Source organism: Herpailurus yagouaroundi, unplaced genomic scaffold (genome assembly GCF_014898765.1).
Source record: "Herpailurus yagouaroundi ecotype Mexico unplaced genomic scaffold, PumYag 159, whole genome shotgun sequence".
NCBI classification, from domain to species: domain Eukaryota; kingdom Metazoa; phylum Chordata; class Mammalia; order Carnivora; family Felidae; genus Herpailurus; species Herpailurus yagouaroundi.
This window is the reverse complement of record NW_024412400.1, coordinates 20771312-20794436: the sequence shown is the minus strand read 5'-3', so window position 1 is coordinate 20794436 and position 23125 is coordinate 20771312. Positions and strand designations below refer to the sequence as shown.

General features: G+C 38.2%; 1 protein-coding gene and 1 long non-coding RNA gene across 5 annotated transcripts in view; one reads left to right on the top strand and one right to left on the bottom strand.

The window, feature by feature from the left end:
- ZNF385D (zinc finger protein 385D) overlaps positions 1–23125 on the bottom strand; it is a 901583-nt gene that overhangs the window by 71620 nt on the left and 806838 nt on the right. For all 4 annotated transcript variants that reach the window (XM_040480081.1, XM_040480082.1, XM_040480084.1 and 1 more), the window contains one exon: positions 10363–10525. In XM_040480081.1, the coding sequence (XP_040336015.1) occupies positions 10363–10525 (163 nt within the window). The remainder of the gene's footprint in view (positions 1–10362; positions 10526–23125) is intronic.
- LOC121033604 (uncharacterized) overlaps positions 16968–23125 on the top strand; it is a 16079-nt gene continuing 9921 nt past the window's right edge. The window contains exon 1 of the long non-coding RNA XR_005792021.1: positions 16968–17284. This is a non-coding gene — a long non-coding RNA (uncharacterized LOC121033604). The remainder of the gene's footprint in view (positions 17285–23125) is intronic.

Below are 23125 nucleotides of genomic sequence, written 5' to 3'. Positions count from 1 at the left end.
GGAATCAGCTGGGCAAAGAGTGTGAATTCATTTGTATGAATCCATGCACATATGCATTGGCACACAACTTGTACATCCTCTGTGCACCAGTATGTGATGTATTAGATAGGCTGAAATATAAGAAAGGGTTTTTCTAACATGTTTTGTTTTGTTTTGTTCTGTTCTGTTTTGTTTTGTTTTGTTGAGAGGGGGGGAGAGAGAGAGAGAGAGAGAGGAAGAGAGAGCGAGTATGAGGGAGGGGCAGAGAGAGAGGGAGACACAGAATCCAAAGCAGGCTCCAGGGTCTGAGCTCAGCACAGAGCCCAGGTGGGGCTCAAACTCAAGAACCAAGGGATCATGACCTGAGCCGAAGTAGGATGCCCAACTGACTGAGCCACCCAGGTGCCCTTTTTATTTTTTAAAGTTTATTTATTTATTTTTGAGAGTGAAAGCACGAGTTGGGAGGGGCAGAGAGAGAGAGAAAGGGAATCCCAAGCAGGCTTTTCACTGTCAGCAGGAGCTTGAACCGACAAACGATGAGATCGTGACCTGAGCTGAAGCTGGATGCTTAACTGACTGAGCCACCCAGGCGCCCCTAGAAAAGATTTTTCTAAGAAGAAGAACGTATAGCTCTTTCTTCCCACCCTCAAGTGATTTTGTTGGGTTGGAATTAAGGACAGATATGGAGGACTGGCAGAATAGTAGTTCTGGAGCTAAATCCCTGTGATTCAAGCGCTAGATCACAAACAACTTTTGCTGCCATGTTTGAGTTTGGAATTCGTAGAACATAAATAAAAGTATAATTCTTAATTTAAATATCTATTTCAGTTTGGGTTTTACTAAGAATTCAGTAGAGGGGCGCCTGGGTGGCTCACTCGGTTGAGCTTCCGACTCTTGGTTTTGGCTCAGGACATGGTGTCACAGTTCGTGAGTTCAAGCCCCATGTCTGGCTCTGTGCTGGCAGCTTGGGATTCTTTCTCTCCTTCTCTCTTTGCCCCTCCTCCACTCACACTCACTCTTTCTCTCCCTCTCAAGATAGATGAATATTAAAAAAAAAAAAAAAAGAATGCAGTAGAAGCTTTATGTCTCCTGACTGGAAGTAATGTGCTGTCGAAATGTTTTGTTCCACATTTCCTATCACTATTAGATAGCAAACTCCTCACTTTTCCAATTTAGAGACAAAGTTCTGTAATGGCCCACATGCTTTTACAGGTGCTTACTTCACATTCTGTCATATTTGATCATTGTTCAACAACGATTTTTGTTATCGTTGTTATTCAACTTTAAGAATTATTATCTTGCCGTTGAAATAGTTTATCATCATACAAGCATGTGTCTACTCAATTCCTAAGAATTACATAAAAGTAGAGGGAAAGAATCCCTCCATGAATTAAAACAAAACACATACAAACAAACAGAGACACAGATGTTTCCAGAACTGTGGCATCTGTAGGCAAAGCCACCGGGAGCTTTAATTTAATTTTTAAAATTCACCAGATGTCTGGTATTTCATAGATACTGGGTAGGTGTTTAGCTTACCAATTATTTTAAGATTTGATATTTCTGGTAAAAAAGACACATATACAGACTGTGTACACATACACACAACATGCATGCACACACACACATACACACACAAGTTAGTGAACCAGTTGCTTTAGATTCTAACATAAAATTATATACTAGCTTGTCAAGTTACTATTAATTCCCTTCTTATCTTGCACACCATACACCTGCACCTGAACAAAGCTGGATGACGGGTCCTTTAGAAAGTTTAGGCCTCTAACTGCTTCACTCATTCATTATGTTGAGGAAGACAACATGTCCTTGTCCAGATGAATAATTCATTGTGAAATTCTTCTGTGATTCAAGGAGCAGTTTTACGTAGTATATCTAAGATAAGACCTTTATCAGCCTAATAGGACCAGCAAAATACAATTCATCTTGACTTCCTCATGCACAAGAAGAGCGGGATAGAATAGTCTGTGTTATTTCCACGTCATCTCTAATATACAATTTGCCATCACTGGTTCACATACAAAGATCCTGGAACCACAATATTCAAATAAGGGTTAAATTTTTTTCCCTCCTGAATTTCCCCTCTCTTTTTCAATCCCTCTAGAGATCTGCTGCTAGCATACTCTGTTGGCACTTATCACCCATCTTGAGAAGGGAATACTTGATAAAGTCTCTTTTTTGGCCTATCTGAAGCATGTCATGAACCAGTGCTAAGAAAAGAAAAAGCAATTTAAGCATAAATGTTCTCACAATGGTGCTTCAACTCCTGCCCCAAGAGGCATACAATGGCATCCTTTATCATAGTAGTGATTGTCCCAGGGAGGTTTTGTTTGGAAGAATGGGTCAGAAAAGAAAGACCCCAGGAACTAGCACAATTTCCACAAAGCCAAGAGAGGCCATCTGTACAGTACTACATCAGATCTTCAAGTGCTGACAGTGATGTGTCCCTTTTCAAATGGCTTTGTATTACTTCTTAAATTTCAACAGACCTATAGATTCACAAGCCACAAAAATGTTTGTTTCTATTCTTGGAGTAATGTGCAATGTTGATTATGAAACCTGGTGTAGTGGGGAAATTTCAGGGACAGGCATTAAAGACAGAATCTTGCATATAAATAAGTGTGTGCTTAATACATTTTTATATAATACATACTATACTATATCTTATATACAAATATATAATACAAAATCAAAGATATATATAGCTTTCTGATACCAAACTCAGCTTGTATTTTGTTATCATTGCCAACATTTGGGACATTTGTTTGAAGACTATGTCAAGAAAAAAAACTTTTACCATCTTCCTTACGAAAACAGAACAAAGCTAATTCCCACTTGTCCTCCATGAAAACCCATGTATCTATTTTCTAAATGACATTGGAATTAGTGTCGCCTTACAAACTATCCATCCACCACCTCTGTTTCTAGTTTACCATTCTCATGATTTGGCTTCTACCTAAATAGAAGGGGGAAAAAAAAATGTTTGTGCTTGGCTTTGCCTGGCACCGGGCCTATTGTAAACAGCTGACTCCAGAGGATAATTCTTAGGAATGAACCCAGAAAGGGAAAAACCCAGATTCTGTGACCTTATAACTGACTGACTTTCCCAAAGGGGCTTTGTTTCCCAATGTATTTGCTTTCAATCACTGGCCATCATTTTACATCAAATATCTTTTTTTATCATTAGAAAAGTCTCTATTATTCCAAGTGCCTGACCAAATAATGTGAATTCTAATAAACACTTACAGTCAATTATTAACCCACAGTAAATAAATATTCTTTTGCATTCCTAGAGCTTCTCAACAATAGATTCAAGAATATTTTACTCTCAGCACCTTTGAATCAGACGAATACAATCTTCTTGGATTATAATTTTAAATTTAAAATAGAAAAAGATGGGAAAAATGGATACAAAGAAGACTAAATCATAAAGGTGAATAGTGCAAATTTAAATAACATAGTGGCTGTATCTAATGAATATATTTGCAGTTCACTGAGACTTGATAAAGAATTATGTACTAGAACCCGAAAGAAATGTTCTCATACCTTACTGGTTAGATGACTAAGGTAAATCTATATACTCAATATACAAGCTAATTAACTCAAAGACAGTCACCAAGGGGGCATTATAAATGTCAAGTTTTCTTTACCTGTGCAACTAGAGAATCTCAAAACAAATAAACAAACTTCAGGAGTTTGACTTGATGACCTTTATGAAAACTCTGAAATTTGATGAGCAATATCTCAGAATTCTTTAGATTAACAAGAACTATTGTTCTTTCATGGAACTATCTATGCATAAACAGCAAAATCTAAAGCTTTGCTATGCTCCCCCATTCTAGATCAAAAACACAAAACTGATTAATTCAAGTTTTAAAACCACTTATTTATTATATTTTATATAAGCAGTACTCTGTAAAAAAATAATCAGACTAATCAAGTATACACTGTCAATGAACATGTCATGTAGCAATAAGAAAAGGCAAAGACATAAGAAATAATATTTTAAGAAGAATATGATAGAGCAGTTAGCTATGAATTCTTATGGGATTTGAGATGCAGAGAGGAAAGTGATATACTTTTAAGAGAGAAATGTAGAAGAACAGTAAGAAATGAAGACAGGGAAACAAGGTGTGTTTCTAATGGCGAATATTCCAGGCGAGCAACAGAAGAGAAGTTTGGAGAGGTAGGTTGTGGTCAAACTACAGAGGACCAAGCAGCTCAGCAAGTAGGTACATTGAAAGTTCCTGAATGGGTAGGTCCTATGATCTCCCTGTATAGTATAAATGGACTGGAGAGTGAAGGATATGGTTGTCAAGGGACAAGAATGGAGACAGCTGGACTTGCATGGAGGCTAGGGCAATTGTATGGGCAAGGCAGAGACATACAAAGCCAGGTTAAAGGTAGTAACCAAGAGGGAAAAGATAAAGGATGTTTTCTGGGGATGGGAGGAGAGTGGATTCCAACAGCTGAATAGATGTGTGAACTGAGATAAAGGAAAGTGGCATAGAAACTAGGAAGTTTCAACTCTGTGAACTGCAGGACCAAAAATGAAACTAGGAAATACAGGATGGAGAGAAAATTGGAGAAGGTGGTCAAGGTTAGGCCTATTTTTTTTTTTTTTTTTTTGGACCTGTGAAACACGGATGCTGACAAGCCACCCAAGTGAGTGACTAACCAGCCATGGAAAGTCAGGTCAAACTTCAGGCTAGAAATGTGGAATGCTGAGATATGTAGGCACAAGTCATAGTTGAAGCCATGGAGGAATGCTGTGTTACTGCTCACCAATATCTGCTTCCCCTCCCCAGAAGAGATGATTCTTCCTTGCCCATGATAATCAAGCTTGAACATGGGACTGGACAAAGTCAAGTGAGAAGAATATTATATGTCACTTCCATTAAGAAACTTTAAGAGCCTACTGATTCACAATCTTCTTTTTCCCCCTGGTCCAGAATTGGGAATGTCCAGCTAGTGACTGCTTCATTAGCCTAGCCTGGAGTTAAATTAACATGGAAAAAACCCACAGCTAATATGTACTATGAGTGAGAAATAACTAGTTGTTGGAAAAGCCACTAGGATTCGGAGGTTGTTTATTATTGCAGTGTAAACTAGCCTAACTTAACTCATAGACCAAGGAGATGAATAAGATTACCCAAAAAAGGAAAACTAAAGAAAGTTCAGAAGCTGACCAAGCCTGGGACTTAACTCTACAATTTTGAATTTGGTATTTGATAGGGGTAAAAATGAGTTACATTTGCTAAGTTACTTTGAGAATATTTAATTTTTGTCATTACCTTTTCTGTATAAAAAAATCATTTAAAAACTTGCTGGATCAGACAAAATCATCTAGCCATATTTGGAAATGTTTGCTGTTTGAATTATTCTGTAATGATTAGTAACCATTCTTACATACCAACAATTTTGAGTGTTAAATATATTTTTTTAAATATTATTTTTATTTGTAAAATTTTCTTTGTGTAAATTCACTAACCTAGCACTCAGATAATGAGAAATAAAATTATGCTTTAATGTTAGGGAGTCTCATCTTGCCTAGAGGTAGGGGGAATAGGCTTTCTGTGAGCAGTTGGTGGTTGATCACTGAATATTATCTTTTGCTCACCATGCCAGCATGCAGACTGGCATAAGCAATGACAAAAAATATCCCAAAATTATAGTTAGTGAATAAGAGCTTACCCTGCAGGGCATTTAGACATATTTGTTATCCCAAGGCAGCAATTAAAACCCACAATATATGATTTAGGAATTTAACAGAAACTATCCGTCAAAATTACTTTTATCAAGTAGGTTTTCAATGAAACTTTATTATGACTACTCAATTTCTTACATTTTTGAGAATCCCAGGAAACCCTCCAAATTAATGTTCTAATTCAAGTCCACACCACTTCTCGTCCTTTTCTCTGCTGTTGTCCACCCTTCTTTAAGGTTCTTATGTCAAACCACTGTATCCTTAGCATGTTTAAAGGCAATTACTTTTTGCATATGCTTGGATTATTTTCATTAAGAATGATTTGGTAAAATTAGTAAAATGTGATTTAATGCATCTATATCTTTTATGTATGTATAAATCCACAAATCACAAAACAGCTTGCATATTAAGCAGTAGGGTTAAAATTTATTATTGAAAAATATATGATCCTTGATTCTAGAGTCTTATTTCTCTCTCCTTCTGCCCCCAAAGTGTTCAACCATTCTAGGAAACTAGCTCAGAGACCCATATCGTTTTCAAGGTTGTACTTCTTCCTAATCAATATGAAGAAGCAGACAGTAATAAAAAGGACTCACAGTAGTTTTAAGAAAACTCCAATTTGTCAGCGTAGGTACCTCTAATTTATTTTGGAATACAAATGGTAAGAAGGAGACATGTCTCTGAAGGCAAGGGAAATAAAAGCAAAAATGAACTATTGGGACATTGAGATAAAAAGCTTCTGCACAATGAAGGAAATAATCAGCAAAACTAAAAGGCAACCAACGGAATGGGAGAAGATATTTACAAATGACATATCGGATAAAGGGTTAGTCTCCAAAATCTATAAAGAACTGACCAAATTCAATGCCTGAAAAACAAACAATTCAGTGAAAAAAAGGGCAAAAGACACGAATAGACACTTCTCCAAAGAAGACATCCAGATGGGCAACACACACATGAAAAGAGGCTCAACATTGCTCATCATCAGGGTAATACAAATCAAAACCACACTGAAATACTGCCTCATACCAGTCAGAGTGGCCGAATTAACAACTCAGACAACAACAGATGTTGGTGAGGATGTGGAGAAAGGGTTGCACTGTTGGTGGGAATGCAAACCGGTGTGGCCACTCTGGAAAACAGTGTGGAGTTTCCTCAAACGTTTTAAAATAGAATTACGCTAAGACTCAGCAATAGCACTACTAGGAATTTATCCAAAGGATACAGGAGTGCTGATTTGTAGGGGTACATGTACCACTGTTATAGCAGCGCTATCAACAATAGCCAAATTATGGCAAGAGCCCAAATGTCCATGAACTGATAAATGGATAAAGAAGATGTGGTGTACACACCCCCAACCACACACACACATACACACACACTGGAATACCACTCGGCAATGAAAAAGAATGAAATCTGGCCATTAACAACAATGTGCATTGAGGAGGGCACCTGTTGGGATGAGCACTGGGTGCTGAATGGAAACCAATTTGACAATAAATTTCATATTAAAAAAATAAAAATAAAAAACCAATGTGGATGGAACTGGAGGGTATGACGCTAAGTGAAGTAAGTCATTCAGAAAAGGAAGGATATCATACGTTTTCATTCATATGTGGAATTTGAGAAACTTAACAGAAGACCATACGGGAAGGGAAGGGGAAATAAGTTACAAGCAGAGAGGGAGGGAAACCATAATAGACTCTTAAATACAACAGAGAACAAACCAAGGGTTGATGAGGGTGGGGGACGGGCATTGAGGAGGGCACTTGTTGGGATAAGCACTGGGTGTTGTATGTAAGTTGTGAATCAGGGGAATCTACTCCCAAAGCCAAGATGTTAGCTAACTTGACAATAAATTATTAAAAAAAAAAAAGACCCCACCCTAAAAAACAAAACAAAACCAAAAACAAAAAACAAAAAAATAAATGGGTAAGAAGGGTGATGAAAAGACAGGAGCTTTCTTGGGCTATTTTTCATGGATAGTTTTGTGGAAATGCCAATTTACAGATAGAATTCAGCTTAAAACATTGGGCAAGTGTTAGTCTTTCAACTATATGACCTTTCTTTCTGGGCAAAGGTCCCCCTGTATTAGGAAAGCAATGCACTGCTTTTTAATTTGAGAGAGAGAGAGAGAGCAGGGGAAAGAGGCAGAGGGGGAGAGAGAGAGAGAGAGAGAGAGAAACAGAGAGGGAGAATCTTAAACAGGCTCCATACTCGGTGTAGAGCTGGACAAAGGGCTTGGTCCCACAAGCCTGGGATCATGACCTGAGCCAAAATCAAGAGTTAGACACTCAACCGACTGAGCCACCCAGAAGCAATATACTTCTGATGCTCATAGCTTTCTTCCTTTGCCTTTAGGATATCTGTACTAATTTACAGACTTTGCTATCCTTTCTGTCCTTGAAGAATTTTCTCTAGCTTCAGCTTGAAAGGGTACTTCACCATTTCAACACCATTCCAGTCATTAGGTAAATGCTGGCATCTCCACTGAGAATTTGTTTGTTTCATGTGGGTTCTCTCCCACAGCCCAATCCAAAACTTGTTTCCATTTAACTTGTGAAAGGACAGAGTCTTGATGACTCCCATCCTTTCCATTTTAGTTTCTAAGGTTGAGGGATGGAGGTATGTATTCGTAACTCATCTATGTAACAGAGAAAACACACACAGGAGTCTTTCCTAAACCAAGTTAGCAACTTTCCCCTCCATGTACATATATACTTTTAAATGATGAGAATCCTCAGCTTAACAGGATTTTTTGCCTTTTAAAAACGATTCAAGGTAACCCAAATAGCCTTTATTGATCAAAATACCTAAGAATAGAAAAGTTTGGGGATAAGCACAAACTGTACATCAAATCCCGTATCTTATATCATGCTAATTTCTTTGTTCTTACTACCCACTATCTTTCTGCAAAAAAAAAAAAATTCTTTATGGCAAACATGGCTTTAGGGATCCTAATTTGTGCCTGAATATCCGGGAGCAGAAATTACACTCATCTGCTACATTACTGCTCATTCTCCTACAGCCCCCAAAATAAAGCAGTGAAATTTCAGTTAATAGAGAAAAGATTAATGCTTTCTCGATAAGGTTTTACATCTAAATTAATAAGATGGCATAATCCAGCTCTTGCTCTGGATACCAAAGAAATCGAACATGACAAGCACTTCTTTTTCCCTTTAGTATGTTGTAACACAAAACTGGATGAATCAGAGAACCAAAGGAGTGAGGGAAAAATGCAGCCACACAATAGACATTGTACTCAGTAGCTGCACCATGCTAGGGTACAAAGATGAGAGGTGTACTCAGCCTCAGAGAGTACTCAGGGTTCTCAGGCAGTAGGGGACATAATGTATCTACCCATAACACTCGGGTAAAGGACATGAAATATGTCATGGGAACTCGTACTGAACATTATCCCTTATAGATTCACATAGGAGTAAGCATCTCTCCAGATCCTTTGAGGAATATATAGGTGTCTAATGTGCAGTGCATATAACAAAGTTGCTTTATTCTGTTCCATATTTTCGCTGCATCATTTTACATTTTCATCCGTTATGGCTGGAAGATTCTCTTCTGTTAAGATACTATTATTGACGATGATACAAATGCTTCCTAACCGTTGTCATTTGTAGGGCTTAGAAAACAACTGACATGTACCACCCACTGTGATCTAGAAAAGGATTTATTAAACATGCAGCCATGAGTCACACAGGACTTCTTTTTCTGTAAATATTGAGGACCAATAGTCTTATATTTAAAAATGCCAGCCTAGAGAAACCCCACTGGCTTCCCCTGACATGAATTAACTGCTTATTTGCAGGAGCTGTCCCAAGAGGCCATTCAGAGGCCATTATTTCACTGTGAAGACTCTGTTAAAAAGAATAATTGGGAGGCGCCTGGGTGGCTCAGTCGGTCCAGCGTCCGACTTTGGCTCAGGTCATGATCTCACGGTCCGTGAGTTCGAGCCCCGCGTCGGGCTCTGTGCTGACAGCTCAGAGCCTGGAGCCTGTTTCTGATTCTGTGTCTCCCTCTCTCTCTGACCCTTCCCTGTTCATGCTCTGTCTCTCTCTGTCTCAAAAATAAATAAACATTAAAAAAAAGAATAATTGGTATCAATAACACTTACCTGTGTATTCAGAGGGAAGGTTACCCAGCTATAACAAGCCCAGATTCACACAGCCACTACTTAAAACAATGCAATGTTTGGGATTTATGAGAATAAGTCCTGTCAGTAATAATGCCCTTGTCTGAAGGGGCCTTCTCGATTCATCTGGCATATGCTGCAGTGTATTCACAGTTAAATCGAATCTGCCATGCAGTTACAGGCTAAGGGGCGGCATACAAGATGTCAATGATACACACTGAAAGGGTTTACTTCTCAAATACATGGCTTCAGATGCCTTTATGCTCTCGTGTTCCTCCAGAACAGCCACAGGACTGTTTCAAATGCAAAATCTGCAACATAACTAGTGATTATCTTAATCAGTTGCTGAAGGGTATTGGGAAAATGAGGGGGACACAATTACCATTACACAGAAAGATGGATCAAGCATGAATTGATGCGGCAGGAACATAAGGAAACAGACATGGGTCTAGACAAGGAAGGAACCCCCAAACCACGATGATGACAACAACAACAAAGATCATCGCTTAACCTGTTTTGTCAGAGCTGGTATTGATGGTATTGGTAGTGATGGAGGTGAAGGTAGTCTTTGCGCTGTCCTTGGCAGTTACAGATTTCTGCTTATTTTTCATGGCTTCCAGTGCTTTGAGCTTCTTGGCATGTTTCGTGCCTTTGTAGTGGGCCGCAGCCTGGCTCTACAAAGGAGAACAAAATGAACCGTGCAATCAGGCTCATTTCTAAACTGGCATTCTCTGTATTACTGCAAATACAGACTCCCTTTCAATAATAGGTACCATTCAAGCTAATTCTGGCAGTGGCCAAAGAGTAGGGTTCTATTTAGAATGATGCTAGAAAGCAATGGGATTCAAGTTCTAAAACCTCTGGACAGAAGTAAGAGATATTCCATTGTTTCTCTTGAGAGAAATGTGGCTGAACACTAACACATCAACAACATTTTCTTTGTGGAGTGGGAAAAAAAAAATTTGTACCCATATTCCTCTGGCTCTGCCACAGAGGATGCTGGGCTCCCAAAGATTAACAAGGGCCCCAGAAAAGAGTAGCTCTCATCTTCTTGGCTCAGGAAATGTGTTTTCTCTCTCTACAATGTGTCTTATTAATACAATCCCCAACAGGTGTCTACAAGGAAAAGTTCACACATAACAAGGGAAGTGGGCACCCTGGAGACTGAAATTGAAGTTCGACAGTTCAAAAGCAAATGTACTGCCTAAGTCCAAATGAAGTACACACAAGCTGGGCAATTTTCTGATTCTTTCTTTCTCCTTGCTTCCTACAGAGGTAGTCTGAGAAACTCAAGGGACTGGCATTCCTTAAACACATGGATCTTTCATGCCCTGGTCCATGGTCAGGAGGCTCCAATGTGCTTTGACTACTTAATGGAGCCACAACAATTCTTTTACCTGTGCCTTCTGAGATTTTTTTTTTCTTAAACAGTAATATACATTTTCCAAAGTTTATATTTTCTTAACATGATTTTGTTGTTGTTGTTCCTGGAGAGACACAATAATTGAGATAGAAAATCATCTTAAAGAATCCTATATTTATTAATGCTTATTGGAAAACAAGGAGTCTTTGCTGCTGGGGGTGGGAGGGGACTGGGCAGAGAGATTCTTAGATCAGAAAGTTTCCCAGATCAAAACCCTTAAAAAGACACCTCACAAAGAAGAAATCTCAGTGGAGGACTATGTCTGTCAGACTACCCATTGCTTCCCGTGACTTATTTAAATCCATGTTCCACTCCATGTTCTGGCTCCATTTTGCCAGAAAAAATAATAATAACCACACTGTCCTCTTTGTCACAGCAATTGTGGTAAGTAGGGTTGTAGTATAATGTCTTTTTGTAAATAGGTAAAGAAATAATCCACACCTTCATTTGCATCATTCTGACAAATATTCTCAAAGGACTAGGTACCCTTATTGAAAGAACACTGGACAAGGAAATCATATATTAGAAACAGTTTGAACAGAGAGGACACTCATGCATCAGTTACGAGTTTTCCAACAACACATAACATCAAAAGACATAGTGCGAGCCAAAATGTGAAGTTAAGACTTGCTATAGTTAATTGAAGAACCAATGATAGGTTGGATTGGGCTGATTCTACATTAAGAATGCCACTTTGATGAACAGAGTTGTGTCTTTTTTTTTCCTGCCTAGTTCTCCTTCTTAACAAATCGATTCCTTTGGTCCTATCTTTTGAGGGCAATATGCATTTTTAATAAAATCCACAATATAGACGGTCCTCTTCTCTAGACAGCTGGCTACACACTTTCTCTTAAAGCAAAGTTCCTCTCTTCTCTCTGTCCGCATTCTTATTCCTGACATAGAAGTGAATGTTTTATATGTAATACATATTAAAAGACAGGGTTTATATTAACAGTGCTATCTCCATTTATACCTCATATATATATATGTATATATGTATATATATGTATATGTATGTATATATATGTATATGTATATATGTATATGTATATATATGTATATGTATATGTATATATGTGTGTGTATATATATATATATATTTTTTTTTAAGGTTCCTTGCAAATCTGCATTCTCAGTAGTATTTCAAATCAGGCAAGACTGTTTTAACACACCATAGGACCAGGTGAATGTCACTATTTTGGATATTAAGAAACTTACTCCAAAGGAACCCCTGCAAGTGAAGAGAGTATTTACACCTCCCCAAAATACTCTCTCCACAGGCACAGCTAAGCCAATGCTTCCATCCAGTGAAATGGCTCAGAGAGTCATAGAGAGAAGGGGATGACAGAATAAACAAGAGTTGGTGGGCTCCCTCCCAAGTGAGACACCTGATCTATTAAAAACATAATAAAAATGTATACTCACTTGTTAATTGAGTAATAGTCCCAGAGCATCTTGATAATAATTATTTCAATTAAAAATTATCTGATTAAAAAAAAAGGTAACTAAGCCTTCCCCAAATTTGAAAATAAAAAAAAAAGAAGATCCAAAGTGCTATGGAGAGATCAGGACATAGAAAATTTAGGGGGAATGGTAAAGCATAGAGGGGTTGGTAACACTGGAGGCGTCAATGTGATTATGACAGTGCAGGGCATAAGTGGTGGGGAGGAGTTGGGCATACAAGTTGGAAACCAAATGTAGACAGATAACCCTTTCTGGATATTTTACATTAGACCTTTATTTAATGTTCGTAGGATTTATTGGACTGCTCTTGGTTTACACCGGTATAAATTTTCTAGTCTCTGCATGTTGACCCCATAAATCTTGATCCATCTTGATAGAGGTGTGTGGTATAAAGATGGGTTCCTTGTGCAAAGGAAGTATATCCAGTGAGCTCCCTGTATTCCTTTCAGCCACTTCCTGGACTGAATCAATTATTCAGCCCCATCTAATATTTCTGTGACTGCAGACAAAGCTGTAGCCTAAGAGGGAGTCCTGCTGGGAGATTTTTTTTGAAAGCAGCAGTTGGTCAGAGATGTTTCTTTGGGCCTCAGCTGCTTTTCCTTTGGGCAGAGAGGCACTGGATGTACCATACCACCTCATATTCCCTCGGGGCTGTTTCCTATTATTAGCCTCTGAATCAAGTCATTCCCAGAAACCTGGGGACCATCGGACACAAGCAACCCATTATTTTTCACAGGAATGATTCCAAGGTTAAATAAGTGGACTACTTCATTATGGCACACTTCAGCATTCTGTATTTTGAGACTGAAACAGAATCAGATGATCATAGTACACAAAGAAGTTAGCAGAACAATAGAAACTGGGCTTTGACAACTTCCTTTTAAATAATGAGTATAATATAGGGTGTTGTATAATAAACGTCACTCTACCACCCTTGAAATAGCACATGACAGCATGAAATCTAACAAGTGTCATCCCAGAGGCAAGAGCTGACATTAAAGATATGCACACACATTCCTGCAGAATAGAATGATGCCACTTTAAATGTCATCACCACATCCTAGTCATCAGTAGCCAGTCATACTTTCTCATCTTCAAATTTTATCTTCAGCATTTCAAAATGGCTTCAAGTTTAAATGTAACTGAAGTCCCAAAGTAGACAAAAATAACTGTTAAATGGCCACAATTGGGAGAGAAGTCTCATTCTTTTGAAATGCACACACACACACACATGCACACACGCACACACACATACACCCACACATTTATTTTACTCATGTAAGTAAGAGACTTCTTGATAAACCCCTATTCTCTTATGAAACTCATATTGTGTGAATATTCATATGCATCTATCATCTTATCTCATTAGCATCAATACTTTGTATACTTTTATTCTATGTCTCCTTAATACAAGGTATCTTAATATGATTTTTAAAAACTAAGTTTATTATTAGCACAAACATGTAGCTCCCACAACCAATATTAATTTTCATAAACACATATGATTTCAAAAGGAACATGGTAGTCTTTGTTAGTTATTAATATGTAATTTTGCCACATATTAAACTGTATGAAAATTAAATGAATGTTATCATGTTAAAATGCAACATCAGAAAAGTAAAGAGTAGTTAATTGAGAAGTTGTGATCCATTTTGGGGCAGTGGGTAGAGATAATACCTGAGCCAGGTAAATTTTTCTTTCTTTCTTTCTTTCTTTCTTTCTTTCTTTCTTTCTTTCTCTTTCTTTCTTTTCTTTGTTTTCTTTCTTTCCTTCCTTCTTTTTTTCCTTCTTTCTTTTTCTTTCTTTCCTTCCTTCCTTCCTCTCTCTCTTTCCTTTTTTTTTTTTTTTTTAATTTTTTTTTTTCAACGTTTTTTTATTTTTATTTTTGGGACAGAGAGAGACAGAGCATGAACGGGGGAGGGGCAGAGAGAGAGGGAGACACAGAATCGGAAACAGGCTCCAGGCTCCGAGCCATCAGCCCAGAGCCTGACGCGGGGCTCGAACTCCCGGACCGCGAGATCGTGACCTGGCTGAAGTCGGACGCTTAACCGACTGCGCCACCCAGGCGCCCCTTTCCTTTTTTTTTATAATAAGTTACCTCATGTTTTTAATTTTGGCTTAGATTATTGTTTTGAAGATAAAAAAAAATAAAATGACAAAACATGATATAGTATCCTAAATTCTAAAACACTTACTTTAGATTTACATTTTAAGAATTATTTTAAAAAATTACTTCAGGAAAGTTTAATGTTTTGGTTTATCTACGTGCAGTTGTTTCTATGTTGTGTACATTCACTCAAGTTTAATACTAAAACAGTGTGTACAGGCTCAACCCTATGGGTTAGGGCCAGTGTGCATTTTAAATTGGTCAGCAGTACATGGGGTGCCTGGGTGGCCCAGTCAATTGAGCATCTGACTTCAGCTCAGGTTATGATCCCACAGTTAGTGAGTTCTAGCCCCATGTCAGGTTCTGTGCTGACAGCTCAGAGCCTTAAGCCTGCTTCAGATTCTGTGTCTCCCCATCTCTGCCTCTCCCCCCGCTCATTCTCTGTCTTTCTCTCTCAAAAAATGAATAAATGTTAAAAGATTTTTTAAAAAATTGGTCAGCGGCTTATTAAACATTTTGAATATCACTTTTGTATATACCAGCAGCAGATTTCTATTCTATTCTATCGTATTCTGTCTTAATTATTATATCTTAATTCTTTCATTATCAACTCTCAGCTTCATTTAACGTTGAAAGAAGTAAAGACATAGTTCTTAGAGAGCTGTCCCCAGACCAGTAGCCATAGAAGCAGCTGGTTTACTAGAGACGCAGATTCTCAATCTCCATCCCAGACCTACTGAGTTAGAAATGATGGGGCTGGGGCTGGGGCTCAACAATCCGAGTTCTAAAACCTACTCAGAAGCTTACAATGCATATCAAAGTTTCAGAACCACTCATCTTAAATACTAGAGCGTTTTCTTCAAAGATGGGCCCTTCTTTAGTAAATAGCCAAAGTCTAGGTTTTTTTAAGATTAATATTTAATCATTTGAAAATTTAACATTTACTAAATATGAACAATGGGTATCACCCAAGAAAAAGCAAGACATAACAAGAAATAAAAAATAACTCCTATACACAGGCACTTGGGGGAACTTCTATCAAAGAGGGATAGATACAAAAGAGCAAATCAACCTTGGTGACTTCCATACAATTCTAAAGTCTCAAAGAAGTGCTTCCCAAGTCCTTGCGTTTTCTCTTTGCAATTTTGACCTCTGTTCTTCTAATTTTTGTTGCAGCCTGGCCCTCTGTCCCCATTAGTTTTACCTTTATGATGAATGCATTGCTATGATTCATTTGGGGGGGGTGGGGCATCCCCAACTCTATGAAAAAAATAAAATCAAGCACAACATTTAAAACATTACTATAACAAGTATATGGCCCACTGTTTTATTTGCAACAAACTGACTTAGTGTTAGACATGTCTAGCTTCTTTTATCATGTACTCACGGCTCTTTTACTGAGGGAAACTTCTAGCCGGGAGACACATAAAGACCACTCTGGTAAGCTGGGAGAATGCCTTCTCTGCTACTCCACTTAACAAAACATTTGAAGAAGGAACTGAAAGAGTAGTGCTTTGTTTTACGTTTGCCCTCCTGCAATGGATACAGGAACCTTTCAAATTCTCCTATATCGTGGGCAAAATGATGTGATACAGGTATTTTTCTCCCTTAATTGCATGTCCCATAAGGAGTATTTAATAACTTAATTTAACTTGTGATTATGTAGCTCACATGTTAAGTGGATGACTACATTACAAATAAAAATGAAAATTCACTTGCACTGAGCCCTAAAGTGAAAAACACGATTCAATTAAGAGTGTTCTCTTTGAGCTCAAGTGATTGATGCCTTACTTTAAATGTATTCCTGTCTTCTGTGCTTTTCAATACAGAAATGAACAGTAAGAGTCACAGGAATAGAAAAAAAAGATAGAAAAAAAAAAGAGATAATGCCACAAGAGTAGAGTGATTTTTATACAGTACCACTACGCACTGGAAGAAAGAAATTAAAAAAAAAATAAAGTAAAAGAAGAGAGGCATGTCACAATTTCTCAGCTACATTAGGTAACTCTGATTTTATAAGCAAAGAAAATACCTTGTCACTAAGTACTTATGTAGTTGTGAAAAAAGTAATCTAGATGGACTCACTTACCTCTTCGAAGTTTCTCAATACATCTACAAACTTCATGATTTTTAAACATTAACTATTTAATGTTTTCAAGTATGTAATGCGAGTGATAAAGTAGAGTACTTATTTGAGTGAGAGGAGCTAATTTGAGAGGTTTTGTCTGGTTCCTGCTGTGAAGCCACGGTTTATGTGTATTTGCAATCCAGATAGCTGCCTCACTGACCTCTAGTGGTGGGGTCCTGATGGGGGGGACAATGGCTAACAGTGGGTTCTAGAAGCCAGTACAAATGATGTAATGAAGTCAAAAGGAACATGTGGCCTTGCCTAAGTTTGGTCAACATTGATGGGAGCTTTCTGTAAGCCAGAAACTTCAAGTGAGTTTTAATTCTAGTGATATAATCACAAAAAAGGTTTTTGTATGAAACTAAGAGAAATCAGAAGAACCATGTTGCCTAATTGCTCAGCCAATGTTCAGTACCTTTTCACAATGCCCATAATTTAATGCTTTGCTTGGTGGGTGATTGTCACGTGCTAGTTAAAATGTGGGGGGAATTAGAAATGTTGAATCTAATTGTAGGGGAGGGTCAAGCTGTTGTGGGTGTTGGTATCAGTAACAGAGAAAAATGTCTTTATTTCCTGGCATGACATGTATGCTTCCCTTAAATAACCTCCAGCTTCCCCCTCCAGGCAACCTGCCTGCCCCCTGGCACAACCCCACAGTCGTGACCCTCACCGTCACGATGCCTGCTCTCTAGAGAGGACAACCACTTTCAGTGTAGATCAGGGAGGGACAGGCCTCCCTTGTATTCTCTTCCAGAAAATACCACCACAAGAAGTAATTTTCAAGCCTTTGCATGACAACTTCCCTCTGTCTAGAGAACGGTTACTTGCTTGGTAGATATCTACTCCTCACATGTTACCTCTTGCCTGCAGTCTTGGGTATGGCTGCATTATAACACTTGTCACTGACACATGAAGGGTTAAATGTCTGTTTCTTCTAGTAGAGACTGAATTTCTCAACAGAGAGAGAAAGACCTGATGCTACTCATCATTCTGTCCCTAGAACCTAGGATGGATCTCTAAATAGGTGCCGATTAAATGCATGTTGAATTAATTTCACATTTTGATTTTAAAATGGAAATATGCATATGGTGTCTCAATGGATTTTGTATGTGAACAGGGTTCAACTTAATTCTTTGCCATTCTTTGGCACTTTGCCTTATCTGCTGAACACACTTTAGGGGATTTTTATGGCACTTAATGCTGGAAAAGCATCTGGCACAAACACAAACTATTATTTTTTCTCAGGGAGAAGCTTATCATCAACTGCAAATTGTGCTATTTACAGGCGCTCTCTTTGCATGGAACGTAGCAAAGGAATAATATCGAGATTGTTTCATTTTCTAAAAATTTTGATAAATAACTAACAAGTTTTTTTTTTTAATCTGGGAAATGCAATGAATTATTCCAGTGATGACTCTGCAGTTTAAGATTTATCTGAAAGACTAAATTCCTATAGTAATTTTCAGTACTCGGAGAATGCTATTTTCTGTTAACACTATTTTTAACCTTTCAAAATGAAATATATTATGTTCTAAAACAATATAGAGAAATTAATTATGACATTGTTAACCCATTTTCCTCCCTGAAAACCCACATAATAAAATACACCCTGTATTTTCTGAAAAAGAGTACCTTCCATTGGGGAAAAATTATTAAATTCCCTACATTTCCATAAATGAAGAAAGGGCTTCCCTCTATACTTTTATAGCATTTCTTTTTTTTTTTTAGTGTTTATTTTGAGAGAGGGAGAGAAAGCACATGCACATGTACACTTGGGCAAGTGAAGGAGGGGCAGAGAAAGAGAGAGAGAGAGGGAGAGGGGGAGGGAGGGAGGGAGGGAGGGAGGGAGAGAGAGAGAGAGAGAGAGAGAGAGAGAGAAAGGGGCAAAGAGACAGGGAGAGAGAATCCCAAGCAGGCTCTGCGCTGTGGGGATCAATCTCACAAAATGTGAGATCATGACCTGAGCCGAGATCAAGAGTTCGATGCTTGACCGACTGAGCCACCCAGGCATCCCAATTTTGTAGCATTTCTAGTCTCTAATTCATAAATTTGAGAATTGTCCTGATTGCAACTTTAATGGACGTGTCCCAAAGATCACTTCTAAGACATGCAATTAACATGCAATTGCTAATAGGATTTATTGGGTTCACAAAATAATGGTTTATATTTGAGGCAGATGTTTTGTCAGTGTTAGGCACCATAACAGTTTTCTGAAGCACTTTGGGTACCCCAGGAAAAGATGAAGAATGATATCACATATAACGTCAAGAACCTAGACCCTTATAGGCATGATCCACCTGTGTTCCAGCTGCTGTCCATTCATTCACAAAGGACTCGCAGAACTGCGGCCAGACGTTCTTGTAGTTATGAGAATAGAACAAAGACAAGTCAGACTGATAAATTACATTTACACACCTCTATAAAAAATACCAGAGTAAAAACATTTGAAAAAATATGAAAAATACTCGCAAATCCTACTGCAAAGAGGTTAAATTTCTTATTATATAAAGAACATCTACAAAATCAGGAGGAAAAATGCCAATGATGAGAAAAATCGGCAAAGCCTTCATAAATTCAATGAAGTAAATTATCTCAAAGTACCTAAGGCTTCTTGGTATGGGGGTTCAATAATAAAAATAAATGGCTATTTTTGGTCAAAATAAAAGAAAGCTAATGTTCATCTGTATAAATCAATTTGGTGCCTAGATTAGAACTCTGGAAATAAAAAAAAATTGTGAATAAACTGTTATTTTTTGGAAATTGAGGGATTAGGAAGGAGAGAAAACAAAATAGTTTAAAGGAAGATAAGTTATTCCAACTGGACCCACCCCAAGATACTCCTGTGACCTAAGAGATCTGAGGTGAGACATTTTATGGGCAAAACCCAGCAAAATCACCCAACTGCTCTAATAATGGTCTCTTCTTGGACTTAGGAAAATATTTGGTAGGCAGAAAAAAAGTGTTTGTTGTCATTTTTAGCTTCCTACAACCAAAGTTGCAGAAAAAAATGGCTTTGGCCTTGGATTAAGTTGTGGAGGGAGGGTGAGCTGGCAAGAAACAATGGCAATGACTCCAGAAGATTGAGTTGTCTGGGCATGCATAAATGCCTGCCTTCTTGTTATACCAAAATTTCTTCCTTTTGCATAAAAAAAAATATTTATTTTCCATGATTGACCATGGGTACAGGAGTTGTGTTAGGCACTCTAATCCCAAGAGTTTAAGGCTCAGAGAAAACTTCCACAAATGGTGAGATGTTGATAGCACAGGATCCCTTGTGGGCATTCAGTTGCCCTTGGTAGAATTCTGGCCAGAGGGTTTCTTTTTCCTGAGTGATGTCTGGTGGAGGAACTCAGTGTGTTATGAATGCATTAAGGAAACCCTGACGTCCCTTTACACAGTGGATGTTTGTTTGAAGCATTTACAGAACGCTCATCTGTGCCAGGTAGTGTGTTAAAGGCTTTATACGAACATTCGCACCCATTCCTTACGAACATCTATGAGGGAATGACACTGACCATGAGCATTTTATAAATGGAGAGACTAAGACTCTGGAAGCTAGAACCGCTCGACCACATAGTAAGGGCAATGCACGGTGTGTACCTGTGTAACTCCAAAGACCACAGACATAGCTCTTCTTCCCAGTCCAAAAGAGACTGGAACGGAAAACAACCTGTTATACAGCTTCATAGTGGCTCACCTTGCAAAGGACACAAGTAAGACTAAACAGTGCACAGATACTAAGCTCATAAAGAAAAACTCTTGATTTTTGTGGTCATTAATTCATAGAATTTCACTCAGAGTCTGTCTTAGGCCCATGCTTTAGATACTATTATTAGCAACATTCTGAGGGTCTACCTAGTTTAATGCTTTCCATGCCAGTTCCAATAAAGCGATGCTGATGCTGTAAACACAGTACAGAAAACTATGCGATATTTGTTTATATCCCAAAATGTGAAGCCTTCAGGCATCAGGAAGTATTATTGGGCACAAGTCAGCTCTTGCACAGAGAACCTTGTAGGCTTGGTTAAGGATTATATTCTTTACTCTCTATTCAAATGGAAGTCTGCTTGATGGCTTTGAGAAACACAGAAACACACAAATTTTGCATTTTTGTGAGATCACTCGGCAAGAGCAAAGAACTCTGGATGGGAGGAGAGACAGAGTGAGAGAGGAGCAGAGGAGTGGATTCTTATCGCAGTGGCCAAAGGAAGAGATGGCCACGCTAAGAATTAGATGATGCAAGACAAAGAAGAGAGAGAAGAGGGCACAGATTTGCTTAATGTGGGAGTTAAAAATGTCAAGAATTGACGATGACCTTTGAGAGGTGGTTCAAATATGCCTCGCAGGTTTCTGGTTCTTGCAAACACACGATCGGAGGTTCCATCCCCAGAACTGTCGGTAGTGACAGAGATCTAAATGTCTGGGGAAAGAGCATCAGTTGGGTTGGGATATGTTGCGTTTCAGGAGTCTTTAAAGCATCTATGTAAAATATGGGCTCTGCGATTAGCTATGTGGTCTGGAACTGAGAGATGAAGTCTAGGCTGGGGCTAAACTGGGGAGTTATCAGAAACAGATGGTAACTGAAGCCACTGGGAAATGCCATTTGAAAGGCAAATAAAAGATTTTTTCCTGTTTAACCACTGAAACACAATCCTTAATCAGCTGCAACATTTGAATGAGCGAATGAAGACTCTGGTCGTGTATGGGAGAACATATTTCCAAATTCTTCACTGAGCTCAAGTATACTTCAGCACTTAGCTTCAAAGCAAGTCTTTCCTTAAAGTGCTTAAAATCTTCAAGTTTCAGTCACACGGTGAATCACTCCTTTCTTAAACTTCGCACCAACATAAGCGAACGACGAATAAATGACACACTTCTCTCATATATAGAATGTTGTATCTAAGCATTGGGTCTCTAGAGGCTGGATTCATGAGGATAAAAGTTCTCTCGCTAGAGCAGCAAAATGAGGTTTGGTAAAAGTCCAACTACTAAAGGCCACAATGAGGTGGCCTCCAGACATGGCAGTGAGTTGTTCTCTCAGTTAAAATTGTAGCGGATGGAATGAGCCACTTACAGAGATCTTATTAAAGGGTAGGTCAAAAGCAAGGAGGCAGGATGAGATTACTAATCAAGGGCTGACTGAATGTAAAAGAGAGCTGTGCTTAATGAATATTATTAACATGTCTGAAGTAAGACACTCTTAGTTGAATAGGTCTCACCTTGGCATCTGGAAAAAGGGAATTTAAAGATTAACTTCATTTAGGTTTCCTTCTCCCCACCCCCCACCTCTGACAAATGTGGGAGAAAAACAAAACAGAAGCCCTCTATCTGTGATGACCTAAGGAGAAAGGGTTTGTTCCGTCAATCAGGTTTTAAAATTGTTTATACATATGACATTTACAAGTCAATAATTATAATATTTAAGTACTTTCCGGCATCTACGTGTGAAGGAACAAAACCCCACACCTCAGTAAGATCACTAAATTTAAGATTCTTGTCTAGATTATTTTCAATATTTTCAAGTGTTGATTTTTAATTAATTAATTAATTATTTAATTTTTATTTATTTTATTTTATTTTATTTTTTTATTTATATATGAAATTTATTGTCAAATTGGTTTCCATACAACACCCAGTGCTCATCCCAAAAGGTGCCCTCCTCAATACCCATCACCCACCCTCTCTTCCCTCCCACCCCCCATCAACCCTTAGTTTGTTCTCAGTTCTCAACAGTCTCTTAGGCTTTGGCTCTCTCCCACTCTAACCTCTTTTTTTTTTTTTTTCCTTCCCCTCCCCCATGGGTTCCTGTTAAGTTTCTCAGGATCCACATAAGAGTGAAACCATATGGTATCTGTCTTTCTCTGTATGGCTTATTTCACTTAGCATCACACTCTCCAGTTCCATCCACGTTGCTACAAAAGGCCATATTTCATTCTTTCTCATTGCCACGTAGTATTATAAACCACAATTTCTTTATCCATTCATCAGTTGATGGACATTTAGGCTCTTTCCATAATTTGGCTATTGTTGAGAGTGCTGCTATGAACATTGGGGTACAAGTGCCCCTACGCATCAGTACTCCTGTGTCCCATGGATAAATTCCTAGCAGTGTTATTGCTGGGTCATAGGGTAGGTCTATTTTTAATTTTCTG